Source organism: Numenius arquata, chromosome 8 (genome assembly GCF_964106895.1).
Source record: "Numenius arquata chromosome 8, bNumArq3.hap1.1, whole genome shotgun sequence".
NCBI lineage: Eukaryota > Metazoa > Chordata > Aves > Charadriiformes > Scolopacidae > Numenius > Numenius arquata.
In genome coordinates this window covers 26,531,059-26,558,270 of record NC_133583.1, presented here as the reverse complement: position 1 = coordinate 26,558,270, position 27,212 = coordinate 26,531,059, and the positions used below count along the sequence as shown (strand labels likewise).

General features: G+C 60.9%; 2 protein-coding genes across 2 annotated transcripts; one reads left to right on the top strand and one right to left on the bottom strand.

Moving 5' to 3' along the window:
- Positions 1-138: 138 nt before the first annotated feature.
- LDHD (lactate dehydrogenase D) lies at positions 139-5,333 on the top strand. The gene is made up of 11 exons (XM_074151400.1): positions 139-258; positions 444-556; positions 1,044-1,185; positions 1,286-1,427; positions 2,242-2,401; positions 2,482-2,681; positions 2,754-2,882; positions 4,128-4,255; positions 4,346-4,436; positions 4,518-4,629; positions 4,706-5,333. Exons 1-11 carry the CDS (start codon positions 196-198, stop codon positions 4,869-4,871), a joined length of 1,446 nt encoding a protein of 481 aa, XP_074007501.1. The 5' UTR covers positions 139-195; the 3' UTR covers positions 4,872-5,333.
- A 718-nt stretch (positions 5,334-6,051) lies between these two features.
- Positions 6,052-26,314, bottom strand: ZNRF1 (zinc and ring finger 1). Its single transcript, XM_074151401.1, has 5 exons — positions 25,858-26,314; positions 9,114-9,209; positions 7,926-8,031; positions 7,731-7,821; positions 6,052-6,742 (listed from the first exon to the last, which is right to left on the bottom strand). Exons 1-4 carry the CDS (start codon positions 26,312-26,314, stop codon positions 7,764-7,766), a joined length of 717 nt encoding a protein of 238 aa, XP_074007502.1. The 3' UTR covers positions 6,052-6,742; positions 7,731-7,763.
- Positions 26,315-27,212: the final 898 nt, after the last annotated feature.

The window sequence follows — 27,212 nt, the reverse complement described above, 5'->3', positions numbered from 1 at the left end:
TGGCCGGGAAAGGAGACCCCGTCATGGGCGCTGGAGGCACAGAGCCCCCCGGCTGGGGGGGAGACACCCGTCTCCCAGCCCGGTCCCCGTCAGCCGGAGCCACCTTAAGGTGGCGTCGGGGGCGGAGGCGGCGGGGGAGGGCAGGGTCCTGTCGCTGTGGCTGTGGCTGCCGCTGGCCGGGCGCTGGTGGCCACCATGGCCCTGCGGCGGGTGCTGGGGCTGGGGGCGGCCCTGGGGCGCCGCAGCTGCTGCTCCAAGGTGGGACCGGGCGGGGGCCGGGGGTGCTCGGGGGGGGAAGGAGGGATCGGGGACCCGCGGTGTCCCCGTACCCCCAGCTGCGCGGGGGGGTGTGTGTGGGGGCCTGGGCCCCTGGCCCCCTCGCAGCCCCCCCGCCCCGACTGGACCCTCATCCGCCCCCCCCACCCCTCCCCCATCCCTCGCAGCCCCCTCTGTCCCCCGACTTCGTGGAGTCGCTGAGGGCCGTGGTGGGGGACCCCAACATCTCCACGGCCACGTCGGTGCGGGAGCAGCACGGGCACGACGAGTCCATGCACACGTGGGTGCCGGGGGCTGCGACCCCCCCGGGGAGAGTCCGGGGAGGGGAAGGGTCCGGGGGTGAGGGGAAGTGTCCTGGGAAGGGGCTGGGAAAGGGGCTGGTGTCCTGGGAAAGGGCTGGGGAGGGGAAGGGTCCGGGGGTGGGGGGAAGTGTCCTGGGAAGGGGCTGGGGAGGGGAAGGGTCCTGGGAAGGGTCCGGGCAGAGGAAGGGTCCTGAGGCGGGGAAGAGCCATGGGGAGAGGAAGGGTCTGGGCAGGGAAAGGGGGATAGGGGAAGGGTCCTGGGAAGGGCAAGGGTCCTGGGGAGGGGAAGGGTCTGGGCAGAGGAAGGGTCCTGGGGAGGAGAAGGGCCATGGAGAAGGGAAGGGCCGTGAGGAGGACAAGGGTCTGGGCAGGGAAAGGGTCTGCAGAGGGGAAGGGTCCCGGGGAGGGGAAGGGTCTCAGGGTGGGGGAGGTCCGTAGGTCAGCAGTGCCACCCCCGTCCCCCAGCTGCGCCCCCCCAGATGCTGTGGTGTGGCCCCAGTCGGTGGGGCAGGTACAGGAGCTGGCAGCTCTCTGCTACCGCTGCCGCGTCCCCATGGTGCCCTTCGGCACCGGCACCGGCCTGGAGGGTGGCGTCAATGCCGTGCAGGTACGGCCACCCCCCGGCACCCCCAGCACCCCGGGGGGGGGGGAGGGGGGGGGGGGCTCTGGGTGCCCAGCCGTGCCCAGCCATGGTGTCCCCATGCCAGGGTGGCGTCTGCTTTGACCTGAGCCGCATGGATGCCATCACGGAGCTGAGCCTCGAGGACTTCTCGGTGGCGGTGGAGCCCGGCGTCACCCGCAAGGCCCTCAACCGTCACCTGCATGGCACAGGACTCTGGTTCCCCGTCGGTACTGTGGGTGCCGGGGCATTTGGGGAGGGCAATGGGGGTGCTGGGCATGCCTGTGGAACTGGGGGTGCCAGAGGTGCCCAGGAGGTTGAGGGATGCTGTGGTCCCAGGGATGCTGAGTATGCCCACGTGTGCTGCTGTCCTTGGGGATGCTGGGGAGCCCACGGGGCTGGAGGCTGGGGTCCCAGGGATGTTGAGGTCCCCATGGGGTGCTGGGGTCCCAGGGGTGCTGTGGTCTCCATGGAGTGCCATGGTCCCAGAGGTGCTGGAAGTCGCCCTGGGGCGGGGGGGCTGTGGTCCCAGCGATGCTGCAGTCCTCATGACACTGGGAATGCTGAGGGTGGGAATGCTGGGGGTGCCCACATGTGTGCCAGGGGTCTGGGAGGGCTGGGGTCCCCACTGAGGTGCTCTGGTCCCAGGGAGGCCCCTGGGGGAGTGGGTGCCATGGTCCCAGGGGTGCTAGGCCCCCACTGAAGTTCTCTGGTCCCAGGGGTGTTCTTGGGGGAGTGGATGCCATGGTGTCAGGGGTGCTGGGGTCCCCACTGAAGTTCCGGTGTCTCAGGGGTTCCTCAGGTGTGTGCCCATGGGGGAGTGGGTGCCATGGTCCTAGGGTTGCTGGGGTCACCACTGATGTACTCTGGTCCCAGGGTTTCACCAGGGGTGTCCCTGGGGCAGTGGGTACCATGGTCCCAGGTAGGGTCCCCATGGTCCCAGGGCCACACTGGGGCTGGTGCAGGGCCAGGCTGCTGGGCTACCATCCTGGCTTGTCATGGGATCCCATGGGGACATCCCACGGCCCCGTCCCCCACCCGCAGACCCCGGTGCGGACGCCTCGCTGTGCGGCATGGCGGCCACGGGTGCCTCGGGCACCAACGCTGTGCGGTACGGCACCATGCGGCCCAACGTCCTCAACCTGCGCGTGGTGCTGCCGGACGGGCGACTCCTCCACACTGCCGGGCCCGGCCGCCAGCCCAGGTGGGTGCCCCAGGGGGTGGGCTACCAGGCTGTCCCGGGCAGTGGCCAGCACCGGCACCCATCTCACCGGCCCCATGCAGGAAGAGGGCAGCCGGCTACGACCTGACCTCGCTCTTCGTGGGCTCTGAGGGCACCTTGGGCTTCCTGACGCAAGCCACGCTGCGCCTGCACCCCCTGCCCGAGGCGGCCGCCGTCACCATCGCCTCCTTCCCCAGTGTGCGGGCGGCCGTGGCTTGCACCGTCCAGGTGCTGCAAGCCGCCGTGCCCGTGGCTCGCATCGGTGGGTGCCAGTGGTGGGGACGAGGATCAGGGGGGCCAGCAATGGGGCTCAGCACCATCTCCTCCCACCCAGAGTTCCTGGATGAGGTGATGGTGGACGCCTGCAGCCGCTACAGCAAGATGGAGCTGCCGGTGGCGGCCACGCTCCTCCTGGAGCTCCATGGCTCCCGGAATGGCCTGGCCGAGCAGCAGCAGCAGGCGGGTAGGGATGGCACTGGCACAGGGACAGAGTGGGGACATGGGGGGCACTGGAACCAGGGGATTGGGGGTCCCAGAGCCAGGGGTGGGTGCCCGGGCTGGGGGAACCCTGGGGACAAGTGCTAAGGGACAGGGGATGGGGGACCAGGGGTGTTCTGGTGTGAAGGATGGTGCTGGGAGACCATGATATGGCTCTGGGGGGGAAAGATGCGTGCCCAGGATCTGGGGCAGGGGGACCTTGGGGTCACCAGGGTGAGGAACAGATGCCCAGAGCTAGGGACAGGGGTCCTGTGGATGTGGATGGGTTCTTGTGGACAGGGGACCAGGGACTGGGGGTCCAGGGTCCCGGGAGGTCCCATGGATGCGGATGGGTGCTCATGGACGGGGGACCAGGGATGTCCTGGGGTGAGGGACAGGGGTCCAGGACCTGGGACAAGGGGACTGGGTATGTCCGGGAGTGAGGGATGGGTTCCCAGGTCTGGGGACTGGGGGCCTTGGGGTCACCAGGGTGAGGGATGGGTGCCCAGGGCCAGGAATTGGGGGATCTCAGGGTGAGAATGTGGATGGATGCTCATGGACAGGGGATGGGGGGGACCAGGAATGTCCAGGGATGAAGGAGGGGTGACTAGGGCCAGGAATGGGTGCCCAGGACTGGGGAATGACAGGAGGGTCACCAGAGAGAGGGCTGGGTAGGGGTCTGCTGAGGGCCCCAGGTGCCTGGGGACAGGGCGGGGACGAGGGGCATCTAAGGGTGATGGACGGGTGCCCAGGGACAAGGGGACCAGGGGTGTCCTGGGATGGATGCCCAGGATGAGGACTGGGGAATGATGGGGGGGGGGGTGTCACCAGGTGCCCAAGGGATGGGGGACAAGGGGACGAGGGACATCCAAGGGTGATGGATGGGTGCCCAGGGACAAGGAAATGGGGGACCAGGGGTTTCCTGGGATGGATGCCCATGATGGGGATTGGGGTTCACCAGGGGTGCCCCGGGGGGACTGGGTGTCATGGTCCCAGGGGTACTGGGCTCCCAATGGTCCCAGGGCTGCTGGGGCCCCCACTGAGGTGCCCTGGGGACAGGGGGGACCCGTGGCATCCAAGGTGATGGTTGGGGCCCAGGGACAAGGGACCAGAGGTGTCCTGGGGTGGATGCCCATGATGGGGACTGGGGGTCCTGGGGTGAGGGCCGGGTGCCCGGGGGTTGCCGGGGGTCCCGTCCCGGCCCCGTCCCAGGGCTGCTGGCCACCGGCAGAGGAGATCATGCGGCTGAACGGCGGCTCCGGCCTGGCCTGGGCAGAGGAGCCGGAGGAGCGCGGGCGGCTGTGGGCCATGCGCCACAACGCCTGGTACGCCGCCCTGGCCCTGCGGCCCGGCTGCCAGGTGAGGGACGGGGGACGGGGAAGATGGTGGCAGCCCACTCCCCCCACCCCCCCAATGGAGCTGCGGGCACCACAGCTCTGCCTTGCCCAGGGCTACTCCACGGACGTCTGCGTGCCCATCTCCCGCCTGCCCGACGTGGTGGTGGAGACCAAGCAGGACCTGCAGGACTCTGGCCTCACTGGTCAGCGGGGCTGTGGCCACTGTGGGGCGGGGGGGGGGGGGGTACACACCGTCCTCCCCACCTGACCCACAGCCCCCACAGGCCCCATGGTGGGACACGTAGGTGACGGCAACTTCCACTGCATCCTCATCTTCAACACCCAGGACCCGGGTGAGACCCAGCGTGTCCATGCCTTCACCCAGCGCCTGGGCAGGTGGGGATGGGGATGCTCCAGGGGGACAAATGGGCCCCCACGCCATCTTGTGACACCCCCCCACCCAATCTTGCAGGCGGGCGCTGGCGGCAGGGGGCACCTGCACTGGGGAGCATGGCGTGGGGCTGGGCAAGCGGGCGCTGCTGCTGGAGGAGCTGGGGCAGGAGGGGCTGGACACCCTGCGCAGCATCAAGGCGGCGCTGGACCCCCACAACCTCATGAACCCTGGCAAGGTGCTCTGAGGGGACACCCCCACCCCACCCAGAGCGGCCCCGCTGCCCTGTCACCGACTCCGGTCCCCCAAACCCCCCCCCCCCCCCCCCCCCCCCCAGCCTTGTGGGTCGGGGACCCCCCCAACCCCTCAATAAATCCCTTTGCACCCGCAGCCTCCACATGCTGTGATGTCTTTCGTGGGGGGACAGGACACCTCAACCCCTCCCAAGGAGGTGTGGGGGGGTCCCTGTCCCAAGTAATGCACACAGGGTCCCTCCCCCCCAGGGCTGGGGGACCAGGGGGACCCACACTTTAGCCGCTTGCCCAGGGCTGGGAGCCCTCTGGGAGGGGGTGAGGAGCTCCACCATGGCTGTCCCCACGCCAAGGTGGACATGGGGGGGGAAGGGGCATCGGCGCAGGGTGGGGGGGCTCCGGCACCCTACAGGCATCGCCTGCTTCACCAAGAAAGCCAGTGAAATAAAATAACAGTGAATATTTTATTGAACATTGTTTTAATACCATATCAAAACACCTTGACTAATGAAGGAAGCTCCCCCCAAGCTCTGAACTCTTAAGTTGGTTCCCCCCCCCCCGCCCCAGTTTTTTTGTTTGGTTTTTTTTTGGGTTTTTTTTTGTTTGTTTTTTTGTTTTTTTTTTAATATATAAATACAGAAAGGTTTCCCGCAGGGGCACGGCCACCGGCAGGGGAGGTCTCACCAACGAAAACGCGCCCGCCGCGCCGGGAGGGGACAGGGGTGGACGTTTTGGAGGGGGGGCGGAGGAGGGGGGGTCACTGCCATGAAACGACTCCGTCTTGGCACCTCCAGCAAAGCCACCCCCGTGGTGGCCGTGGGGGGACCTTCCCCTGTACCCTCCTCCGAAGGAGATGGAAAGAAAAAAACGGGGAGGGTGGGGGGGGGTGGTTTTGGCAAGAGGAGCCCGGCGGGGGGGTTGGCGGGGGGGGCGGGGAGGGGGGGGTCGGCGGGGATGCTGCGGCTCTCCAGTCTCTGAGTGGTTATAGCTGAGTTAAAGAGTGACCAGTCTGTAAACATCACCGGGGCAGGGAAGCTCAAATCCAAGAACACGCCAGTCAACACGAAGCTTCAGTTGTGGTTTGGTTGGGTTGGTTTTTTTTTTTAGTTTTTTTTTTTTCTCTCTTTTTTTCCTTTTTTTTTTCTTCTTTTTTTTTTTTTTTTTTTTTTTTCTTTTCTCCTTGTAAACACTTGAAAGACGGACCCCCGCGGCTCCCGGCGAGGGGCAGAGTCCCCGTCTCACGCTGCCGGGGCTGGGGTGGAGATCTCCAAAAGGGAGATGGGAGAGAGGAGAAAATTCCCGTTAAAGTCAGTGCAAAAAAAACCGAGCAGAGCCCCCCCGGGCGAGTCCGGGTGGGAGGTGAAGGGTTTGGGGGGAGGAGGCGGGGGGGGGGGGGTTGCCGGTGAGAAATGCCGCTTGCTCCGTTTGGCCGGCTGTCCCCCCCCGGCAGCTTTCCCCTTCGTTTCGGGGAGAAAAGCCAAACATCATGGCAGGGTTTCGGGCGAGGGCGTCCCCGGGGGTCTCCCTGGCGGGCAGAGCTCTCCTGGTGACCAGCGGCTGCGGAGGAGGAGAGAGCGGGTCGCTCCCCTTTTTCTCACACTGTCTTCTCCTGGATGTCTCTTTGCTTTTACATCTTTTAAATTAAAAAAAAAAAAAAAAAGAAAAAAAAAGAAACCCAAAAAACAACAAAACAAATAAAAATAATAAAATAAAATAAAAAAAATAATAATAATTCGCTGTTGTCCCAAGTGGATTCAAGTTTCTGGGTTTTATTTTTGTCTTCTCGAGGAATTTAAAGTCAGCCCAAAACTCCAGGCGGGGCGGGGAGGACGGGGAGAGGAGGTACAGCAGGTAATAGCAAGGTGCCCTGCAAAGGCAGAGAGAAACGATGCCGGGTGAGGAGCAGGGGCCACGGCCACCCCATCCCACCCCATCTTCCCCTCCTGGCCACGGATTCAAACCCAGCACGGGTAAATACGGTCATCCAGCGAGACCTGAACATCATCCAGCCAGACCTGGACAGGCTGGAGAGCTGGGTGGAGAGAAACCTGATGAAATCCAACAAGGGCAAGTGTAGGGTGCTGCACCTGGGGAGGAATAACCCCCTGCACCAGGACAGGTTGGGGGCTGACCTGCTGGAGAGCAGCTCTGTGGAAAAAGACCTGAGAGTCCTGGTGGACAACAAGTTGCCCACGAGGCATCAATGTGCCCTTGTGGCCAAGAAGGCCAATGGCATCCTGGGGTGCATTAAGAAGAGTGTGACTAGCAGGTGGAGGGAGATCATCCTCCCCCTCTGCTCTGCCCTGGTGAGGCCCCATCTGGAGCACTGGGACCAGTTCTGGGCTCCCCAGTTCAAGAAGGACAGGGAACTGCTGGAGAGGGTACAGCAGAGGGCTACAAAGATGATGAGGGACTGGAGCATCTCTCTGCTGAGGAAAGGCTGAGAGCTCTGGGGCTGTTCAGCTGGAGAAGAGCAGACCGAGAGGGGATCTCATCAATGCTGAGCAATAGCTAAAGGGCAGGGGGCAAGAGGATGGGGTCAGTCTCTTCTCAGTGGTGCCCGGTGACAGGACAAGGGGCAACAGGCACAAACTGGAACATGGGAAGTTCCATCTCAACATGAGGAGGAACTTCTTTCCTGTGAGGATGCCAGAGCCCTGGAACAGGCTGCCCGGAGAGGGTGTGGAGTCTCCTCTGGAGATATTCCAACCCCGCCTGGATGTGATCCTCTCCAGCCTGCTCTGGGTGACCCTACTTTGCAGGGGGTTGGACCGGATCATCTCCAGAGGTCCCTTCCAACCCGACCACTCTGTGATTCTGTGAAATCCCATTGGAACAGCTGGCCACAGGCTCACCTTAGAGAGAAGTCAGCAAGCACGCCCGGCGGGTCAATCAGAAGGATGCTCCGGGCAAGATCTGTTCACTTCAAACCATGAGTCTATACAGCTGGGGAGAGAAAAGCATGTCACCACCGTGCTGCCAAGCCTCGGGATGTTCCCGCCTGTCCCCCTGCCACCCGCCTGGCCACATCCCCTTGCAGGCAGCGGTACCTTTTGTGATAAATGCAGAGGCAGGGCAGCCTGGCTATCGTATCCCCCTGCAGCAGCTCCTCCAGGCAGATCACGCACTCGCCAGCATCCTTGGTCAGCACGTCATCTGGGAGGGGAGGAGAGGAGAGCGGTGAGACACGGTCCCCTGTGGTATCCCCCTTCCAGGTTGGAGGGGAGCCGGGACGGAGCAGCCGAGGCAGCAGGAGGCTCAGGTGGAGGCACAGGGGGGAAAATGGGGTGGGGGCAGCTGCAGTGATGACCTCCTTACCCCCGGCTTCTGAAAAAGCACCACTGAGGAGGGGCTGAGCATCACTCAAGGAGGATGGGAAGGAGGATGGAAGATGCAGGAGTTTGCAGACCATGCTCAGCCTTGCTGCCAGCAAGGAAGGGAGGAAGGCAACGACCCTCCAGAGGGGCAGCCCAGGAGGACACAGACCTGTTGGAGCAGGGCCAGAGGAGGCCACGGAGATGCTGCGAGGGATGGAACCCCTCTGCTGGGAGGACAGGCTGAGAGAGTTGGGGGGGTTCAGCCTGGAGAAGAGAAGGCTCCGGGGAGACCTTAGAGACCCTTCCAGTCCCTCAAGGGGCTCCAGGAAACCTGGGGAGGGACTCTGGATCAGGGAGGGGAGCCATAGGAGGAGGGGGAAGGGTTTGACACTGAAAGAGGGGAGATGGAGATGAGATCTCAGGAAGAAATTCTTTGCTGTGAGGGTGGTGAGAGCCTGGCCCAGGTTGCCCAGAGAAGCTGTGGCTGCCCCATCCCTGGAGGGGTTCAAGGCCAGGTTGGAGGGGGCTTGGAGCAACCTGGTCTGGTGGGAGGTGCCTCTGCCCAGGGACAGGGGGTAGGACTGGATGGGCTTTAAGATCCCTTCCAACCCAAACCATTCCGTGATTCTATGACACGTCCCCTGCCGTAGCCAGGACGGCTCCCTCCAGCACAGCACACCATGGCGAGCACCACGGAGAGGGGGCTGTGCTGCAGAGGGTCCCAAGGCAAAGGCGGTCAGGACAAGCCATGCCAGGGAGTGGAGCAAAGCAGGGACCGCTGGAGCACAGCCCTCTTGGCAAGCCCAGCTGAACCGCTTGCCCACCCAGCCTGCAGCAAGCGTCTTTCCAGCCTGCCGGAGCCGTCCCAAGCCGGCAGGATGCCGTGTCCCCCCCGCACACAGCCTGGCCGCCGGCCCTTACCATTGTAGGAAAGGCGAGGTTTGCTCAGACACATGATAAAGTGCATTTCCATCTCGTCAGAAGCCACAGATTTAGAGCAAATGGGGCACTTGAAACCTGGAGGGAGAGCAGAGAGATGAGCCCTTAGCGAGGGGAGGAGGAGAAGAGCCCATCCCACATCCCGGGGTGTCCCCGAGGCCATGGCGGGGCAGGGCAGCCCCTCACCTGCCGCCTGCATGGTGGCACGCACCCCACGCATCACCCGCTGGGCGCCCGCTCATCCTGTCCCCGCCAGCTTTGGGGACAGCCGCCGGAGAGGGGGAAAGCCGCCCAAGCCGGCGCGCCGGTCGTCCCTGTGCCCGCCGTGGCGCAGAGGGCAGGGAGATGGTGCCAAGGCAGCGCACACGTGGCCACCAGCAGCTGCTGGGCCTTAAAGGGCGACGAGCAGCCCAGGGCACGCGGTACCCCACGGCTGGCAAGTGCGGGGACACGTCCCCACTCCGGGACAGTGCCGTTCCTGCTGCCACAGCTCGTCCCTGCACGGCTGAGCCTGAAAAGCTGCAAGGAAGGAGGTTTTTCTTTAGGAGAGGCTGGAGCCGCGAGCCCAAATTGCTGTTTTCTGCAGGTTTTTGCAGGAGCGAGGTGGGCGCTCGCCCCACCAGTGCCAGCCAGCAGCCCCAGGAGCCAGGGGGACCCCGCGGGGTGATGTCCCCAGATTGACCTTGTCTCTGCCTGGTGACCTGGACTCTTGGATGAAGCTGGCCGTGATGGCCAGATCTGCTCTGTGTCCTTGCCCGGGTGTGAGGACGGGGCCCGGCTGGTGCCAAGGGCATCACAGAGGTGCCGTCACCTCCTCGACCTGCGCCAGACCTCCACAGCATCGTCCCCAGCGTCACTGAGCGAGGCTGCCCCAAACTCGGGTTTCTAAGCCCCAAACTCTCGGGGATCAAATCCCCAGCCAGCCCTGCAGGTCGCCGGCCCGCGATTTCTTGTCCTCCCAAAGCAGCCAGCTCCAGGCCACGGGTTTGTCCCTCAAATCGATGCAGCCGAACAAGCGCGTGCCACCACCGCCACCATGGGTTTGCACCAGAACATCCAGCAATTCCCTGCCTGCAGAGAGCGAGCGGGTAATTTAAGGACCTGTCTTCTAAAAGCAGATCAGGTTTGACTGCAGTGCCGCTTAAGAGCTTTCTTCATATATATGCAAAGGCTGCTCAGGAAAGAAGGGAAAAGGAACATACACAAATTATCTAAGGATGAATCAGGTCCTTGTTTGCCACCACGTGGACGTGGCGAGGGCATTTTTTTTTTGCTTCCTGGAAAGGAAAAAGCGCGGGTGGCTTTAACGGGAAGCAGCTCAGACCTCTGCCGTGCAAACAGCCGGGACAACTGCTCACCATCCGAGCACCCCTTCATTAGCAGCGGTGATAAATACAGATTACTTCCCGGTTCCCCGGATGAAACCCTCGCAGAGGGATACCAACTCCTGCCCCTCCGGAGGGTGGCTATTTCCCAGGAGGGCACAGCAAGGATGAGCATCATGGGTGGTGGGGGACTGGCTCTAAAGGGACCTGCTAAAACAAGGAGCCCTGAAGCCCAGAGGCTCCTCCAGGAGGGTGTTGGGCTGGCCCGCAGCGTGCCACCAACAGGGACACGTCCCTGTCCCAGATGGGCCGAGCCCCAGGGTCTCCGCTGAGAGTCTGGTCCCATTTGCACCAAGCGCCGGCAGCCGGAGCCTGGCGGGCAGCAGCACCAATCTACCTCCTCCTCTCCAGCCTAATTTTACTCCCGAACAATTTATACCTTGTGGCAGCAGTTGCCCATTAGCTGAAATAGTTGCGTTTGGTTTTTTTTTTCTCTCCTCCCAAGTGTTTACCCGCCGGGTGTATTTATAGAGCGGGCTCAGATAGCCTCCCAGCCTGCCTTCTGCAAGACCCAACTGGTCTCTCCTTGTAAGACACCCTTCCCCGTCCCCCCGGCATCCCGCCTGTCCCTGTCCCCTGCTGAACCGATCCCGCTCGGACACGGATGCTCTGCCAGCGCTTCGGTCACCGCTCCCTACCGGGGAAGCTCCGGGGACCAGTTTCCAGCGGGGAGCCCCTGGCACGGGGCAGCTGCGAAGGGAAAAGGTGTTTTGGCTGCAAACTGGGTGTCAGGGCAAAAACATTGTCAGAGGTTACCTGCCGTCCCCCGCGCACCTCACGGGAAGACCTCGTTTTCTCTGGTGTCCTCCCCCCCCCCCCCCTTTTTTTTTTCTGTGCCAATGTGTTATTTTAAACAGCTGCCCCAGATCTGCTGGCTTCGGCAGCACCCGAAGGGATCCTACGAGACGTGCAACGGGGGCAAAGGGAGAGGGCTCCGGATGAGACTACCCAGCCCACGGCTACCGGGGCACGACCACCGGCAAAGCAGCAAGAACCAGGGGAAAAACAGGGCTCTTTGCAGGCTCCAGCGAGTGGCTGTTGCCGGGCCTCTTCGCTCGCTGGGCTGGCTTTAGCACGTTTATAAATAGCCAGCGCAAACGCCCGTCACATTCCTCGGCGCTCCCTGGGGGCTGGGGACCCCCGGTGCCACCACGGCCCCGTGGCAAGGACGTGGGGACGGTGGGCAGAGGGAGGGAGTGGGGCTCAAGCCCCAGCCCACGCGCGGCGTGACCCAGCCACAGACGCTGGCCGCCGCACGGCTCCGGGGGCTGAGCCAAGCACAGAAGCAGACACGCTTCCCCGGCTATGCATTTCGCAAGATGGAGGGACGAAAAAATAAAATAAATATATAAATATATATATATATGTATAAAATTGTGAAAATGTAATTGCATGAATTCCTGGACTGAACGGGAGCAAGGAGCTGGCGTGGAAAGGCCCCCGGGGCGGGGGGCCGCCCTGCACCCCAGCTGTCGGCACAAATACTTGGCATTGCACAGGCAACTGCTGGCATCCCCCTCCTGGGCAGGCACCCGGAGCCGCGGGGAGCCCACTGCCAGCGGGAAAGGGAGGCAGTGAAGGGGGTCGGGCTCCCTCGCCCCTCCTCTGGTTGACCTTTGGATGGAAAACCAGCAAGGGCAGGGGACAGCCAGCACCCGACAGCGCCTCAGAGCATCCTTCCGTGGTTCTGGCAGGCGCTGGGGGCCCCGAGCTGGTCCCGCAGATGAAAGGGCCGCTCCTCACCCAGCCGGCCCCCTCCGGCCCATGGTATTTTCCACGTCCCCCGAAATCCCCGTTAATTTATCCTGCCTAAGCTGCCAGCCCCAGCGACGCAGGAGATTACATTTTGACAGCTGCTCATGGAAAATTCAGCTCCCTGCCTCCTCCTCCTCCTCCTCCCTGAGCCCTTTCCACCCTCCTCCCACATGCCTCAAAAAAAAAATAAAATGAGAGAGAGGAAGGACCAAGCTATTCTTCCTCGCCTGGGCCTCCTACGCTCACGGGGATGTTCAGGGGATGCTCCAGGGAAAAGCCATGGACCCTTCCTCCCTCCCAAGGCGCCGGGGGCAGCCAGAGATGCTCCTGCCTGCGACACATTAAACCTGAAGCTGGCACCATCTCCTCAAACAGAGACGTGCAGGCAGGCACCAGGTCTTGCTAGGAGCAAGTAAGGAAGAGGAGGGTGCTGTGGGAAGCAGGCTGGCCCAGAAAGGCAGGTTGGGATCCAGACCTGGACTCTTGTATCCTGCAGGAGCCTCTGAGAAAGCCAATGGCTTTCCAGGGCTGCGAGAGACACGTTGCCAGGTGAGCTCATCTCTCTGATGGCTTGGTCTAGAAACCGGGAGCAAGCAGAGCTGGTGCTCTCCAGGGGCTACTGCCCTCTGAGTATTTTTAGGAAGGTTACATGGTTAATTTTAGAGAGCTGGGCAAAGCAGAGCTGGGAATCTCTGAAAACCTCCAGCAGGTTCTATGCAAGCTGAAAAAGCCCCGTGGTTAACCCTCAAGGTGACAAAAGCACTGCCACACAGGCTGCTGGGGCTTTTGGTGGTGGTGGGAGGCTCAAGAGACCGTCCCAATCCATCCGTAAACATCTCAAATACAGGTGCTTCTGAGCTGGGATAGGAAATTCCCATGACTCATGTCTAGAAGTGATGCCTGCAGCAACCTGTGTGGCTTGGGGAAGCCACTGAGCACTACAATGGGGTCAACCACACCATGTCCTGCGAGTGGAAGTGGCTGCTCACCTCGGGGATGGGCGAGATGGCATCCACCGCAGCTACGATCCATCCCTAACCACAGGGAAAGGCGCATGCCACATCCACATTCACTCGCCAAACCCTCTTCTACCGCCGTGTGCCTCCAGACGGACCACTTACAGACTACAGTGCCACCAGGAGACGTGGCATCTCCCCAGCAGTAGAACCTGGCTCTATCGCTAGCAAATGGCCAAAATGCAGGGAGCAGCAGCTTCACCGCTGAGCGGCACCTCCAGTGAGGGGAAGAAGACATTGGTGGGGGATGACGTGTCCTGAAGGCAGGGGGAAGCAGCAGCCCAGGCGCAAGAGAGCGGGTGCAACCCCAGCAACCCACCCCATGGCGAGTAGCATTCACCAAAGGGATCCCCACCTAACCTGTGTGTGACAGCAGCTACACAACCCCCTCAAAATACACCTGCCCCAGAAGGGGTCCCTCTCCCGGTGGCCCGGCCACCCTACGGGACACTCCAAGCACCAGGGAGCTCAGAGGTGAGCACCAGGCTGCCTGATGGCCACGGGAGATGTGGCAACCTCAGCTGCACAGTTCATCTCCACATCTCCAGAGAGCAACCTGGGTCCCTGGCCAAGGGAGCTGGCTTACACCAGGTGAGGATGTGGCCGAGCACAAGATGAATGCAGGGAATATTTGGTCCAAACGTGCAGCTGAAGCAGAGTTCTGGTGCCTCCACCTTGCTGAGCAAACCCTGAGCATCGGCACTTCCTCCCGTGGTTTCCCTAACATCACCAGCTGAACCGGCACCAGGTAGAAGCTAGGAGAGATGGATCATCTTCAAAAAACCATGCTAGTGATCAGAGAAGAGGGAAAAAACAAAAGACCGTGTCTATGGGCCCAGCTGATCAATCTGAAGCAGAAGCACATGTGGTTGGGTAAGGACTCCAAGCCCTCCGCTTTCCTTACCCCTTGAGGGCTCCAGCACAGCCCCAGGAGGGAAGGGATCACGGAGGAGTTGTCCTCCTCACCAGCCAAGCGAAGGAAACCTGCAGAGCCAAGATATTCAGACCTGACATCTGCTAGAAAATAAATTCCCTATTGGCTTAAAGTGGCCTCATTGTTTGAGAGTGACAGTCGCAGGACAGCACGCTGGAGATGGCAAACGGGGTGCGCAGAGCACATCTCCGACATTTGGGCACCGCAGGCACCCAGTAGCTGAGGACTTCCATGGGTGTCCTCTACCGAGAGCATCACCCACCATGGAAGTGATGCTCCACTGGCCTCTGAGCGATGCAGCTGGCGATGCTGCTTCGCTCCAGGGCCTAGAGGCACCAGGGACCGGTCCCACCAAGGACCACGCTTCCTCTTGGCAGCAAAGCGCTTGCATTGAATGCCTGGAAGCCACGGCAGCTGGCAGGATCGGTCCCGAACCCACTTTCCCTTGCAGAAGCAAACAGCATCGGCTGCAGGGGTAGATGCAGGAGCCGGAGCCTGATGCCACCCCAGCAGGAGACAAGGCACCGGGTGAACGCTGCGATGGTGCTCGGCTGTTGTGTGGCACAAGGGTTGACATGAGTGGAGACACGTAGGCAGGAAGGAATAAAGCACTTAAGTGGCCTCATTTGCCGGCTCCATAGAAGGACCATGCGAGCATCCTTCCTCCCCGATTGGAAGTGGGGAAAGCACAAAGGACGGGTCAGGGGTGGAAACAAGACATCCCACCTTCCTTGGAGGCGGAAGGGAGGCAGGGCTGGGGGACGCCAGCCCCAGACAATGAGCCAGGCAGCGGTGACATGGCTGGGCTGGGACATCCCTGGATCCAGTGCTTGGAGAGAAACCCAAGGGTGCAGGCTGCTGCCCCAGCAAAGGGACAGTCCTGCTCCATCCCCGTCCCACCGTTTCCTTGCTGATCAGGTCAGTTCGGCTGGCTAAGCCGGCAGAAAATAAACTCCTGTAATGTGAAGCAGCAACCCAAAAAGAAGCCAATCCTGTGCAACGTCTAAGAAAAGCTGTCCCTGGATCATGGTGGCTCCTGGCAAAGCCCCCATGCTGCAGGTGTTTGCTGTCAGGTCGGCCACACGCCAGCCGGAGGCGGCAGAGACGTGCCATGGAGCACGAAGCTGGCCAAGGCCAGCATCACCCTAACGCTTGAGGCATCAGGTTTTGGAAACACCTCTGTCCTCTCCCACCCAACTCAAGCTGCTAAAAGGAGACACAGCAGCAAGGAAAAGGCATCGGTGCTCCAGGTGGGATGTGGGGAAGCCATGAGGGCCAGAGGGATGCAGGAGGGGTTGGGAGGCACCATGTCGCAGTAGCCCAGGGCTGGCTTGCTGCAAGGAGGGAGGTAGAGATATGGGGGGTTTTAGCCAGCTGGTTTCTTATGGGGGCGGTGAGGAAGAAGCAGAACAGATTGCAATATTGGGTTGAGGAAAGCCGGAGAGTTGGGAAGGGGCAGGAGATGCAAAAGAGGGAGCCCCACAAGGAGATTTGCTCCAGAGCACCTAAAGCCATTGAGCCTCAGCAGACGGACACACCAAAGCCCTACAAGACACCTCCACCACAGCCCATGGACACCGAGAAGAGGAAGAGCAAAGAAGCACGGCTGTATGGTCACACGGGCTCTGGAGTCACCCTCGTTGCATACACATTCTCAGGGAAGACGCGCATACAGCCTGTGCACCCCAAGCATCCCCCCTTGCCCCTTTCATGGCTGCAATTGCAATTTTTGAACAAAAAAATACCTACGCTACAGGTAGAGAGCATCTCCCTCCTATAGCCCAGACAGTGCTGCAGGATCAGTTCCCCCCAGACCTGGATGAGAAAGGCAACCTCCCAGGGTCATCCTGCCTTCCAGCAAGTCCTAGTTTACTGCAGAAACACTCCCCCAGCTGCTGGGAAAAGGCTTCATAAGGAACAAGCTTCATAAGGAAGAGTGTGTAGCCCAAAGCTAATTTTAGCATCCCGGAGAACAGCAAAGTGAAGCAGAGGGGTCCTGGGCGACAGCCCAGCGAAGGCATTAACACCTTAGACTCCTGCCCTTGGGCTGCGGGGCTTGAATTTGCCGAATTACAAGCTCATCCAGGGCTCCTGCTAGTCACAAAACTGGCCCGGGGCCATCTCCTTGCGCGGAAGAGGTGCAGGGGTGTCCCGGAGCTGTCTCCTCACCTCTGAAGGGATGCTCAGGGTTTCAAATTCGTTGCCCAGAGAGGAGAGGTATCCTGCAGGCACACCTGGGAATTTCCGAAGGGTTTGCTTGCGTGCCTGCTTTTTTTCCCTCCCGAATATGTCTCGTGCGAAGGAGGAAGCCCAAATGCAAGCCCTGCTGTGGGCAGCAATTATCCACACGGAGCCAACAGGGCAAGGGGGGGAAGTCCCAGGTGGCCAAATGAAGGAGCGTAGGGGATTCTCCGGCAGCACAGTGGGACGCAACTCGGAAAGAGGGAGAGAGTCGGAGGTTTCGGCTTGGCAGGGGCTGAGAGGGAGCAGCAAGGGACACGTCACGCGGGGTGAGTCACTTCTGACTAAGCCGTGCGTTGGGGAGGCACCCACGGAGTCCCCGCTGCTGGGCTCCAGCCACTGCCGAGCTGCCAGAGGAACTCCCCGCTCTCGGAAAGGCTCAAGAGCAAAAGCCTGACCTGAGCCATTCCCAAACGCAACCGGATCCCACCCCGTGGGGTGAAGCGGCAGCTCCCTGGCTGCCCCACTACTGACCCCCGGGTTTTTCCAAAGCAGAAAACTCCCGCCTTTGACGCTTGCTGAGGCTCCGTCACACCTCAGCTGATCTCGCTGGGAGGATGAAGGGACGCTCCAGGGACACGCGATGGCACGTCCCAGCTTGACAACGCTGGCAGAGGGAGAAGCGCCCAGCACTGATCTCACCCACGTAACCCGCTCCTGCTGGGAAGCAATTCCATCCGGCTCCCGGGATACTTCCTCCCCTGGCATCCCACAGCAGCACCGCTGTGGCGGAGGGTCTCCCGTGGCACTTCACGCCTAAGCCACGGTGGCAGGAGTTACTGGAGCAACTGGTTTTCAAGAGTGAGAAATCCCCAGCGCCCAGGGTGCACGGGAAGGAGGGAGCACTGCTTTTCAGGGTAGAGAAAGGGCGATTTTTAATATAGCGAGGAGCAAACAGCTCCCTGTGCCTTTCCTGCTCTACGCCCACAGGCAGCACATGGCTGTGAAATGCTTACGGCCAGTTAACACTGGTGGTTTCTGCAGAAGGAAAGACACTGTTGGAAAAAAATCCTAGGGAGGAGCACACTGCAGAGCAAGCCCTAACCTCTCCTGCCCCCAGCTCCTCGCGTGGTAGGAAGAGATTCGTGGCAGAGAGCATCTCCCTGCTCCCCGAGAGAGTCTGGAACTGCCAAGGGATGCTCGGTGAATGCCCCAGGATAGCAGAAAGGGAAGAAGTGGGGTGCGGACGTGCGGGATGATCACACACTTCTGCTGTGAGTGGTGTGGTGAGAGAGGGATGCTCGACAGCACCGAGCTGCCCAGCAAGGCAGTACAAGCTCCCCTTCTCCAACCAGAGGTTGGGGATTTGGGAGATACCCCAATGCTGGGGATGGGGCCACACCACACGACTGGCTCCAGAGAAGCCCTGCTTCCCAGCTGGCTTTCCAGCACGGAGGCGGCTGGCAGACAGAGCCGGTTTTCTGCAGCGTCGGGAGCCCAACCTCTGAAACACAAAGCACGACATCTCAGAGGAACAGAGCCCTCGGCGAGGGGCAGGGTCTGCCCACGGTAGCGGAGGCAGGAGTAGCCCTGCCCGGCTGTCCACCTTCTCTGCTCCTGCCACCCCTTCGCTTCAAAGTGTGCCACCCTCCAACACAGGAAGGACTGAGCCATCCCGCAGCCAGCGGCCACCGGGATTTCAAGCTCTCTTTTCCGGGAGAAAGGAAAAACACCAAGGGTGGTGAGAGCCTGGCCCAGGTTGCCCAGAGAAGCTGTGGCTGCCCCATCCCTGGAGGGGTTCAAGGCCAGGTTGGAGGGGGCTTGGAGCAACCTGGTCTGGTGGGAGGTGTCCCTGCCCAGGGCAGGGGGTAGGACTGGATGGTCTTTAAGGTCCCTTCCAACCCAAACCATTCCATGAACACCCCGAGGAGCACAGTGTACTCCCACTTCCAGAGCTGGGCAGGGCCTTGGGAAACGCTCTCCCAAGGGTGAGCTGCAGGGTGCTGTCTGCTTCGTACCTGCCTACAGGGAGCAAAAAAGAAATCAAAGGCGCCTACAACCACCCTCAGAAGGGTAACATGCAGGCCAATAGCAGACTTCCAGGGCTACGAAATCAACACTGCAATAAATAAGTGGACGGACAAGAGCTTCAAAGCAGCAAGATGCGGGTGGGGATAACCCGAAATGCTGAGGCAGCTCCGGCAGGGTGCTCAGCCTCACCCCATCCTCCTCAGCCCCTCTTGGCTTGATGTCCTTGCAGACGGTAATTTAAGCCATCTGGCTAGAGCCAAGCCTGCCCCCTCCACCCGACACCCTCCCCCCCAATTCTCCCCGGCTACAGATGTACAGGCCTTGGATGGATGGATTGAAAGGTGGATCTAACTTCCCTGCAGCGCTTCCAAGGAAAAGCAGCTCCATCACCTTGTAGGGAGAGCTTCCAAATAAATTGCTGCAATTACCCCGGCTGCAGGAGAAACCACAGCATTTCCCCCTCACTGGCGACAGAGAATTCTCCAAAACACAATCCCCCAAACGCCCACCATCCTGAGCTGTAATGGGATGCGCAAAGGGGAGTCCCCGACACCCCCCTCCGTCATCAGAGAAACGGGCAGCCTGGGTGAAAGGCGAAGGGGAGAACGAAACCAGCCACCTTTCGAGGCAGCAACAGGCAAAGAGGACGTGGAAACTCCTTAACGCCATCAGCCCCGGCTCGGGAGGCAACAAAACGCTGGGCAGGGAGGTGGGAGAGGGGAAGCATCGCTCGGTTCTGCTGGGTGACTGCTGCTTTCCTCCGCTCGCGTTGCAGGCAGCTGGCCTCTAAAAATACCCACTGTTGCCACGCCGTCCTGCCTGCTAGGGCCAGGAAACAGCTCTCAGCAGCTTGCAGTTCAATTCTTCATCTGTGCCGCTGTGCTTCCCTCTCCAGGACCTGTCCCAGCCCCGTTTCTGTGCCTGAATAGGTGACAGTCTCTCAGGAACCGTGGACGTAACCCCACACAGCCTCAACGAGCCGAGGGTGCTCGCTTGGGTGCCTGAGGAAATTTCTCCTAGGGTTGCTAAAACTAGCAAAAGGGTGAATATTTCCACTGCACCTTTCTGCTCCGCTACAAAGCCCCAAAAGACCATTGCAGGAGGTGCACGGGCTGGTTTCCATGCCACTGATGGGAGGCCCACAGCGTGCACAGGAGTAGAAAGCCAGGAATTTCCCTAGCTAATTCAGCCCGTGCCCTCCCGAGCGTCACAACACCCCAGGTCTCCCAGGGACCAACCTGCTGCACACCCTGGCTCCCCATCTCTCCCCACCACCCTCCTCAAACCCCAGGCCACGTGGGACCCACAGTGGGTTGGAAAGTTAAACCACACCAAGAGAAAAGCAGCCCCCCCACCCCATCCGCCCGCCGCAGTCCGGCAGGGCAGGAAACCCGCCGGCAGCTCTGGCTCTGCCCACGGGAAACGCTGTGCGGCGGCAGGAGAAGAGGCCCTGGGGCAGCAGAGCTTCCTGCAGCTGCACCTCCCCACGGCATCCCACCAGAAAGCCCTGAGCAAAAGCAGTTTGGCCACGCAGCACCCGCAAGGGACACACAGCGGGAGCATCCTCGAGGGGACACCCATGTCTCCAAGGGGTTCACCCGCACCTGAAAGTGGGACTGGGGTGTCGGTGAGCCCTCCAAGACCCAACTGTAACCGCTCCTGCTCTATCTGAAACAAGAGATGGGTCTGCCTCTACAGAGAGAGGCTTGTTGTGGGTTGTAGCCACACCAGAGCAGGTGGGTAAAACGCTCTGCATCAGGGCCCGCTGTTTTACAGCATCACTCGGTGTAAGGCACTCGTGAACCCTTATAATTTCAGTTTTCAAGGGAACCGGGAGAAAGCCAGGTCACCCCTAGCTTATTCAACCCCAAGTGTTCAGCACATCTGGGGTTTCGATGTACCAGCAGCAGAGGCAACAAGACACGCTTCATGGTTGCCCACCGGCCAGCCACGGTGCCAGGGGACTGGCTCCTGCAGAGGGAATTCATTCATACAAAGAGCTCTTTGCTGCCTGTCTGATTTGTCACACGGGAGATTACATCGGAGGGGAAAGAAAAAAAAAAAAAAAAAAAAGCAGCAGCTTTTTTTTAGATTTTTTTATTTTTTTTTCCTCCTCCAAAGTGGGTTTTTCTCCCTCCCTGCATTTCTCCTGAAATTAATTTTCGGCATTTAGCAGCATTTTCCCATGACTCTCCGCGGTTGCTTTGGCCGGGCGCCAGCCCTGGTCCCGCTCCTCCACCAAAGATGCCTGCATCTGATTGATCCTTCGGCCAGTGAACGAGAGAGAGAGGAGCCCTAATAGCACATTAATAAATAAGAGAAGCCTTTACGGTTATTCCACTCACCGAAATAAACATCTCAGCAAAACAAACCAACACGGGATAAACTTACGTCACGGGCCGGGAAGACAATCCTGGCTGGGAAGTGGGTCAGCCCAGGGAGCACGAGAGCATCGTTTGCAGCATCTCCGGAGCCTATGTGTGCGCAGCCGAGGGGGGGGTGGTGAGGGAGGATACCCAGCTGCCCCGGGGGGCTGATTTATGCCCAGGTTTAGAGGGTAGCGAGCCCAGCCACGCCAATTAGCACAGGCGGCAATTAGTGCCTCACTGCTGGGGCGAGGCGGGCAAGAGATTTCAGAGGACACCGGAGATTGCGGGAGGCAGCGCAGCGACAGCCTGCGTGAGCTCTTGCTGCGGAGACCGAAGCGAACTGGCTTCTCACGCACAACGCCAACGTTGACACACTTAAAACTTCATCTCCAGGCTGCGGGTCTGGTTAAAAGCTGCCTCCTGAGTCTCTCATCTTCTGGTATTCGGGGCTTTGTTCTTCCATGGTAGCTGCTGCCTCTTCCCCTGGGCACGTGCCGTCCTGCTGCTGGCTCGGAGAAGAGCAACCCCTCCAGATCCAGAGAGTTCCAACGGCTGAATACCTCTGGCCTAGAGAGTCATCAGGACTGCTCCTGCACCGCTTCCCAACAATTTTTGGACTCGATGTTCTGAAAGGTCCCTTCCAACCTAGATAATTCTAATTCTAATCCACAGGCCCAGCAACATTGCAGGTGCCCGACCTGGCTGCCAGGCAGTCACCAGCACCAAACCCACAAAAAAATGGTTTGAGGACAGTCTCCTTTGGAAATTTCCACTGGCAAAAAATAGATTCACAATGGCAAGTTCCTGCAGACCTTGGGGTGTCCTTCCCCTGGCCTAGCCCCTGTAGAGGGGGGAGGGAAGCGCGTATGATGTCCGCGTGTTAAAAAGTTGGTGGCAGGAAAGTCAGGGCTGAAAGTGGACTCCCTCCAGCAGCTGGCTGACTAGCCAGCTAGAATTAAGCCTTCTGGTTTTGGTGTAGAGGTTGCGGCGGCAGGACTAGCTCAGGAGCGAGGATCACCAAGCACTGGTGAGAACACGCTTAAGACTCAAAGATTTTGGAGCACAGCAAGGGTACACCACGGAATTGCCTCTTCCAGCTGGGCAGATTGGGGCTGCCCAACACCACACACACCTTCAGCTCACCTTCCAAAAAACAATCCCTACTTCACATCCCTTACTCCAGAACTGGATCAAAAAGCTCTTCCACTCTCTAACTGCCTGGAGGAGGACTCAGCCCAGCACCCTGGCTGCCACCAGGACACCTGTCTCTCCCGCTCTGGACAAAGGCACTGGCTGAGAACAAAGCAGCTCACTTGGCAAAGGAGCCCTCCCGACCTCGCTGCAGCCGGCATCCGGGACAAACAGCCGGTTTTCTCTGTGCACGGAAAGCCTGTGACATTCCTGATGGCTCCGCACAGAAGGATGAGCTAGGCATTCCCTTGGGCTAGCCGGCAGACAGGGAGATATGGATTTATTAGAGCTTCAAACACTCAAGGGCTTTGGGTGATGAGGGGGATTTCCAGATAAACTTTAAGCTACTTACAGCCTCTGCAAACTCCCAGAGATCCTCTGATGAAGATGAGTAACACGAGTGATGCTGAGAGAACCACACAAAGCTGGAGACACGCAGCATTAAATCACACGTGTCTCCTTTTTCTTCCTTCTTCCCACTAGCCTTGGCTTTGCCAAGAAGACCTAACGGCCACAAAGCTACACGGTCAAGTGCCACAAGCAAATTCCGAAGTTGCAAAAGACGTTTTGTCATCTTCCACCAGCGTTGGCCAAGAAGCCGATCTCAGAAACCCCGGGCAGACAGGGAAATCCCAGGGCAGTTTCAGGTGGAGCTGGAGCAGTTACGTCACTCGTGTGGATGGCAGACACGCCTGAGAAAATCCCCATCCAGGAACGGGATTCACTTACCCAGGGAAGTGCTGTCCCCTCGGAGAGAGGGACAAGCTCCACCACAAAGGTCAGAGCCCCGTCACCCACCCTGTTTGAAAGACGCATTTAGGCTTTGCCATTCATAAGAGCAACAGATCTCCTCTCCTGGCCCTGGAAGGGATAGAGGCCATCAACTGCTCCTACCGTCCCTGAACCTGGGGGCAATTTGGCAGCGGGCTCTCCTTGCCAACCCACAGCATCCTACAGTGATGCTGCAGCATATGCTGGTCCTGGGTACCATTTCTCAACCCTGCTCCCTGGGCATGCCTGGCTCTGCCCAGGGAGGTGGTGGAGTCTCCTTCTCTGGAGACATTCCAAACCCACCTGGACATGTTCCTGTGCAACCTGCTCTAGGTGGACTGGCTTTGGCAGGGGGGGTGGACTAGATGATCTCCAGAGGTCCCTTCCAACCCCATACGATCCTGTGATTCTGCAAGCCTTTGAGTGCAGAGGGGGGAAGAAGTGACACCAGCCAGGGAGAAGAGAGCTCAGCCTGCCCCAGGTCACCCCTTGGGGTCCCTGCTGAGGGGCCAGATGAGCCCTAAAGCAGCTGGAGAGGTGCAGAAAACCAGCATCACAGATAAAGGGAGTGATGAGGCGCCAAGCCTATCTGCGCACTCCTGTTATCGTGGACACTCTGCCACAATGACAGCACCTTATCATTGTCATTAAGCCAGGGCTCCTCGCTGTCCCACTGACGTCCCCGCAGAGCCCAGGTTGCGCTTTGAAGCTCCCAGCTCTTCCCCCAAGCCCAAGTACTCCTGGAAGAGCAAGCTCATGGACACAACTTTCCCCACGTGCTGAGAAGGTGGTGAGACCATCCAGATCTCCAGCCTGGGCAGAGTCAGGAGGAAAAGGGCAAGCAGGGCAAGGAGCCACCGAGTTTGGGGGGGTTCCTCTCCTCCCGGCAGCACAGTAACTCAGGCAGATCCCTGAGACCCCCAGGCACATGTCCTCCTGAGGGGGTTCAGTGCGCCAGCAGGTCCTCTCATCCCCACCCTCAAGTCAGCCTCCCAGAGGAGCAGGGACAGTCACGCGCAGCAATGTCAAAGCTCCTCTCCATTTACCGGAGCACTGCTGCTTCAGCACTTTCCTGTGGCTAATGGAGTGGCTCGGTGCCGCCAGAAGAGCAGGTCGATGGGGGGGCAACGGAGGGGGAAGAAGTGAGTAGCCCCTGCTGTAGGTTAACCAGCTGCAATGGGAGATTAGCAGGAATTTTAGCACTTTTGAGGTGGCTTACTTCCCCTTCCCTTCTGTCTCCAAACTCTCCGTTAACATCTTATGCCAAGAGGAAGAACACAAAAGTTTAATGAGTGCCGATGAGTTTTCAGCACGGTTTTTAAGCATCCTCCGCTCCTTTCACTATTAATTAGCAACGAGGAAGAATTACCGCTGGGAGAGGCTTCGGCACGGACTGAGCGGCTCTTGCTGCTGCCCGCACACGCTTCAGCCAGCTCAAACGCTCTTGGAGGGCCCCAAAAGAGGCACCAGAGAAACCCAGTTCTTGCAGCACTTCCCACAGCCCGTGCTGCAATCTTCCAAGGGCACCGGCTTTAACTTAGCAGCGTCGCACCAACTGGAAAACAGCTTACTCCATTTTGCAGCCAGTTTATTTTTACGAACAGGTTTTCATCTCCCAGTGTTGCTGTTTGAGAACTATAATTTAATGTAACTGATACTCTCTGACCGACCACCTCTACGTACAGATCACCACGGGGTGTTTCTGTAACAAAATCCTCCTTCCTCCAGCACCAGCCAAAGGCCCCGGGGCACTCATTTGCCCACAGGCTTGCGGAATACCTGGAAGGATGCCGCACCTTCGGTTCCTTCTGTGTTTAAAAAACCAGAGGAGCGGCGCAAGGTCACAGAGCAAGCAAAAAGTTTGCAGAAGCACTCGGTCTCAACTCGGGCACCACATGCCAGCCAGCCCTCTCCATCTGCCAGGGAGGACTGCAAGCCCCCGGCTTATCCGGATCAATGGGAATATTGACAGAACGCCCCTGGGGTGTTCTGCAAGACACACAGTTTTGATCTAACCAAGAAGGGCAGACCCTGGAGACTGGGTAAAGGGGAAAAAACCCAAGATAGAAGGAGGAAAATGGGCCCCACGAGCCTTGCTTGGCACTTTGTTCTCATCCACTGGTTCAGTTTCAAGCCTTCCTGAAAATGAGGTATTGTCCCAAGGCGTATTATGAAATTCCCAGACCACGTCATGCAAGGAGAACACTTACGGCATTTGCAAGGGGGCCGGGTGGGAGAGAAGTCCCAGACTATTCCAGGAAACGCTAGGAGACATCCCTGAAATGACTTCCCCTTTAGCCAGGAGGGAAAGGGAGGACCTCCCACCTCGCTCCCTGTACCCAGCCAAAACTAGGTCAGTGACACAGCCCCGCTCGCTGCCAGAGCTCATCTCCAGACACCGGGACACACGGAAGGGTCCAGCCGCGAGGGTGAGGATGGGGGCAACCTTGCCCCCTCCCTTAGCCTGACAGACTTCCTGCAAGAGAGCCCAGCCAGCTACCCAGCCCTGCTAAAGAAGCAGGCAGTTCCTCTTCTGCTTCCTCCCCGGCACTGCAACGGTGCCAGCTGGCTTGAATGAGAAAACCCACTTCGGCCTCTCCCTGGCCTTTTATCAGATGAAACAAAGGGGAAAAAAAATTCCCCACACCTCGCTTTCAAAGGCTTCCTCTACCCCTTTCCCAGTTTCTAAGGCACGGGAACTGCTATACCTGACTGGCACCCCCCTTCAGAAGAGACACGAGGAGCTCAGCCTGGTCCTCAAAACCAAGGGCTCAAGCTCCAGCACCCTCAGACCGCTTTGCCCCGTGTCAAGGGGAGAGGAGAACACCACATCCATTGCTAGGCATCCCAGAACGAAAACACCTCCCTTCTAGAAAGCCCCCTTCCTCCACAGCCCCTTGACCTTGACACAGACGTTGGCCCCCGTGCTCACCCACCCATCCACGCCGGGGACGGGGGTCCTTCCTTCAGGCTTGGCACAGCAGGGCAGGGAGAAGTGCCCCCCCCCTTCCCCCTTTACCGGGTGACCCGTCCCCGCCGAGGGCAGGGAAGCCGGGGAGAGGGAAGGAAGGCTCCGGGGAGCCCGGTACTCACCGCTGTGCGAGCTGAACCACCGCGGTGCGATGTGGAGGGGCAGCGCATCGGCCAGCGAGGCCCTGGCGCCCAGGTACAGCATCCCGTCTCTATGGTGACCGCCTCCCGTCTCCTGGTAACCGTTGCCATGGGCGTACGTGGAGTCGGAGCCCGGACCGCCGCCGCCACCGCCGCCGCCGCCCGGGGCCCTCTCGGCCTCCCCCGCCGCCCGGGCCGCCGCCGCGTACAGCCCGAAGGGGACGGCGCCGGTGGCGGCGGGGTCCATGCCCATCCCGGCCACCGAGCTGACGGAGCGGCTGCGCAGCCCCATGGCGCCGCCGCCGCCGCCCGCCCGGTAATGGCCGAAGGGGGGCGGCCCCCCTCCCCCTCCTCCCGGCGGCGGCACGGCGCTGTCATCCGTCGACACCCCCGGGAAGGCACCCCGCGAACGGGCCGTCGTGCTCTGCTTGCCCCCCATATGGGCGCCGCCGGGGCCGGAGGGAGCCGAGCGACAGCCCCCCGCGGGGAACGGGGCCGCGCCGCCCCCGGGAGGCGAGAGGGGGCGGAAGGAAGCGGGGAAGGGGAGGGGGGGAGGGGAGGGGGGGGGGAAGCTACGGGCGAAAACCCATCCCCGCCCCAGGCATCCTCCCCCCGCCGGGCCCGCAGGGGCGAGGGAGCCCCGAGTCCGCCGCCGCCGCCGCCGTTACCCCCGGCGGGGGCCGCCGAGGGCTGCGGGGCGGGGAGGAGGGAACGGGATGAAGGGGGGGGGCGCCAGCCGGGTCGCTCCGCCCGCCTCTCTCCTGCCCGGTGCGCGGCCGGCGACCGGGCGGCCGATCAGCTGCGGCCCATGGGGCGGCGGGGGGCGGCGGGGGCGGCTCGCCCCGCTCCGCTGCGCTGTGCCGGGGCCGGTCAGGGCCTCGCTGCCGGCCGCCGCCAGCCGCCTGGGTGCTCGGCGCCGCGCCGGAGACAATAGAGGCCGGCAGCACGCATGCTCCCGCCCCCGGCCCCCCCCGGCCCGCCGCCCTTAACCCCTGCGCTGCTGCCGGCCGCCGCCGCCGGGCCCTGCGCTCGCCGCCACGGCCCTGCCAGTGCCTGAGGCGACGTTTCCCTGAGGCGAGCGGGCACTGCCCCGCGGAGCACAAGCCTCGGAACCCACGTTCCTCCTTCACACACCGGGCAGCGGGGCCGGGACCGCCCGTAGGCCGCCCCACCGGGCAGGCCGGGCCTAAGGGGGCCGTTACCGCCCGGGAGGCCCGGCGCGCTCCCCGGGAGGCCGCCCCCGGTTTACGGGGGGGATGTATGGCAAGTGAACTACATTTCCCAGCAGCCCCCGCGCCCCTCCGCGCTCTGCGCATGCGCGCTGCCGCCGGCACCGC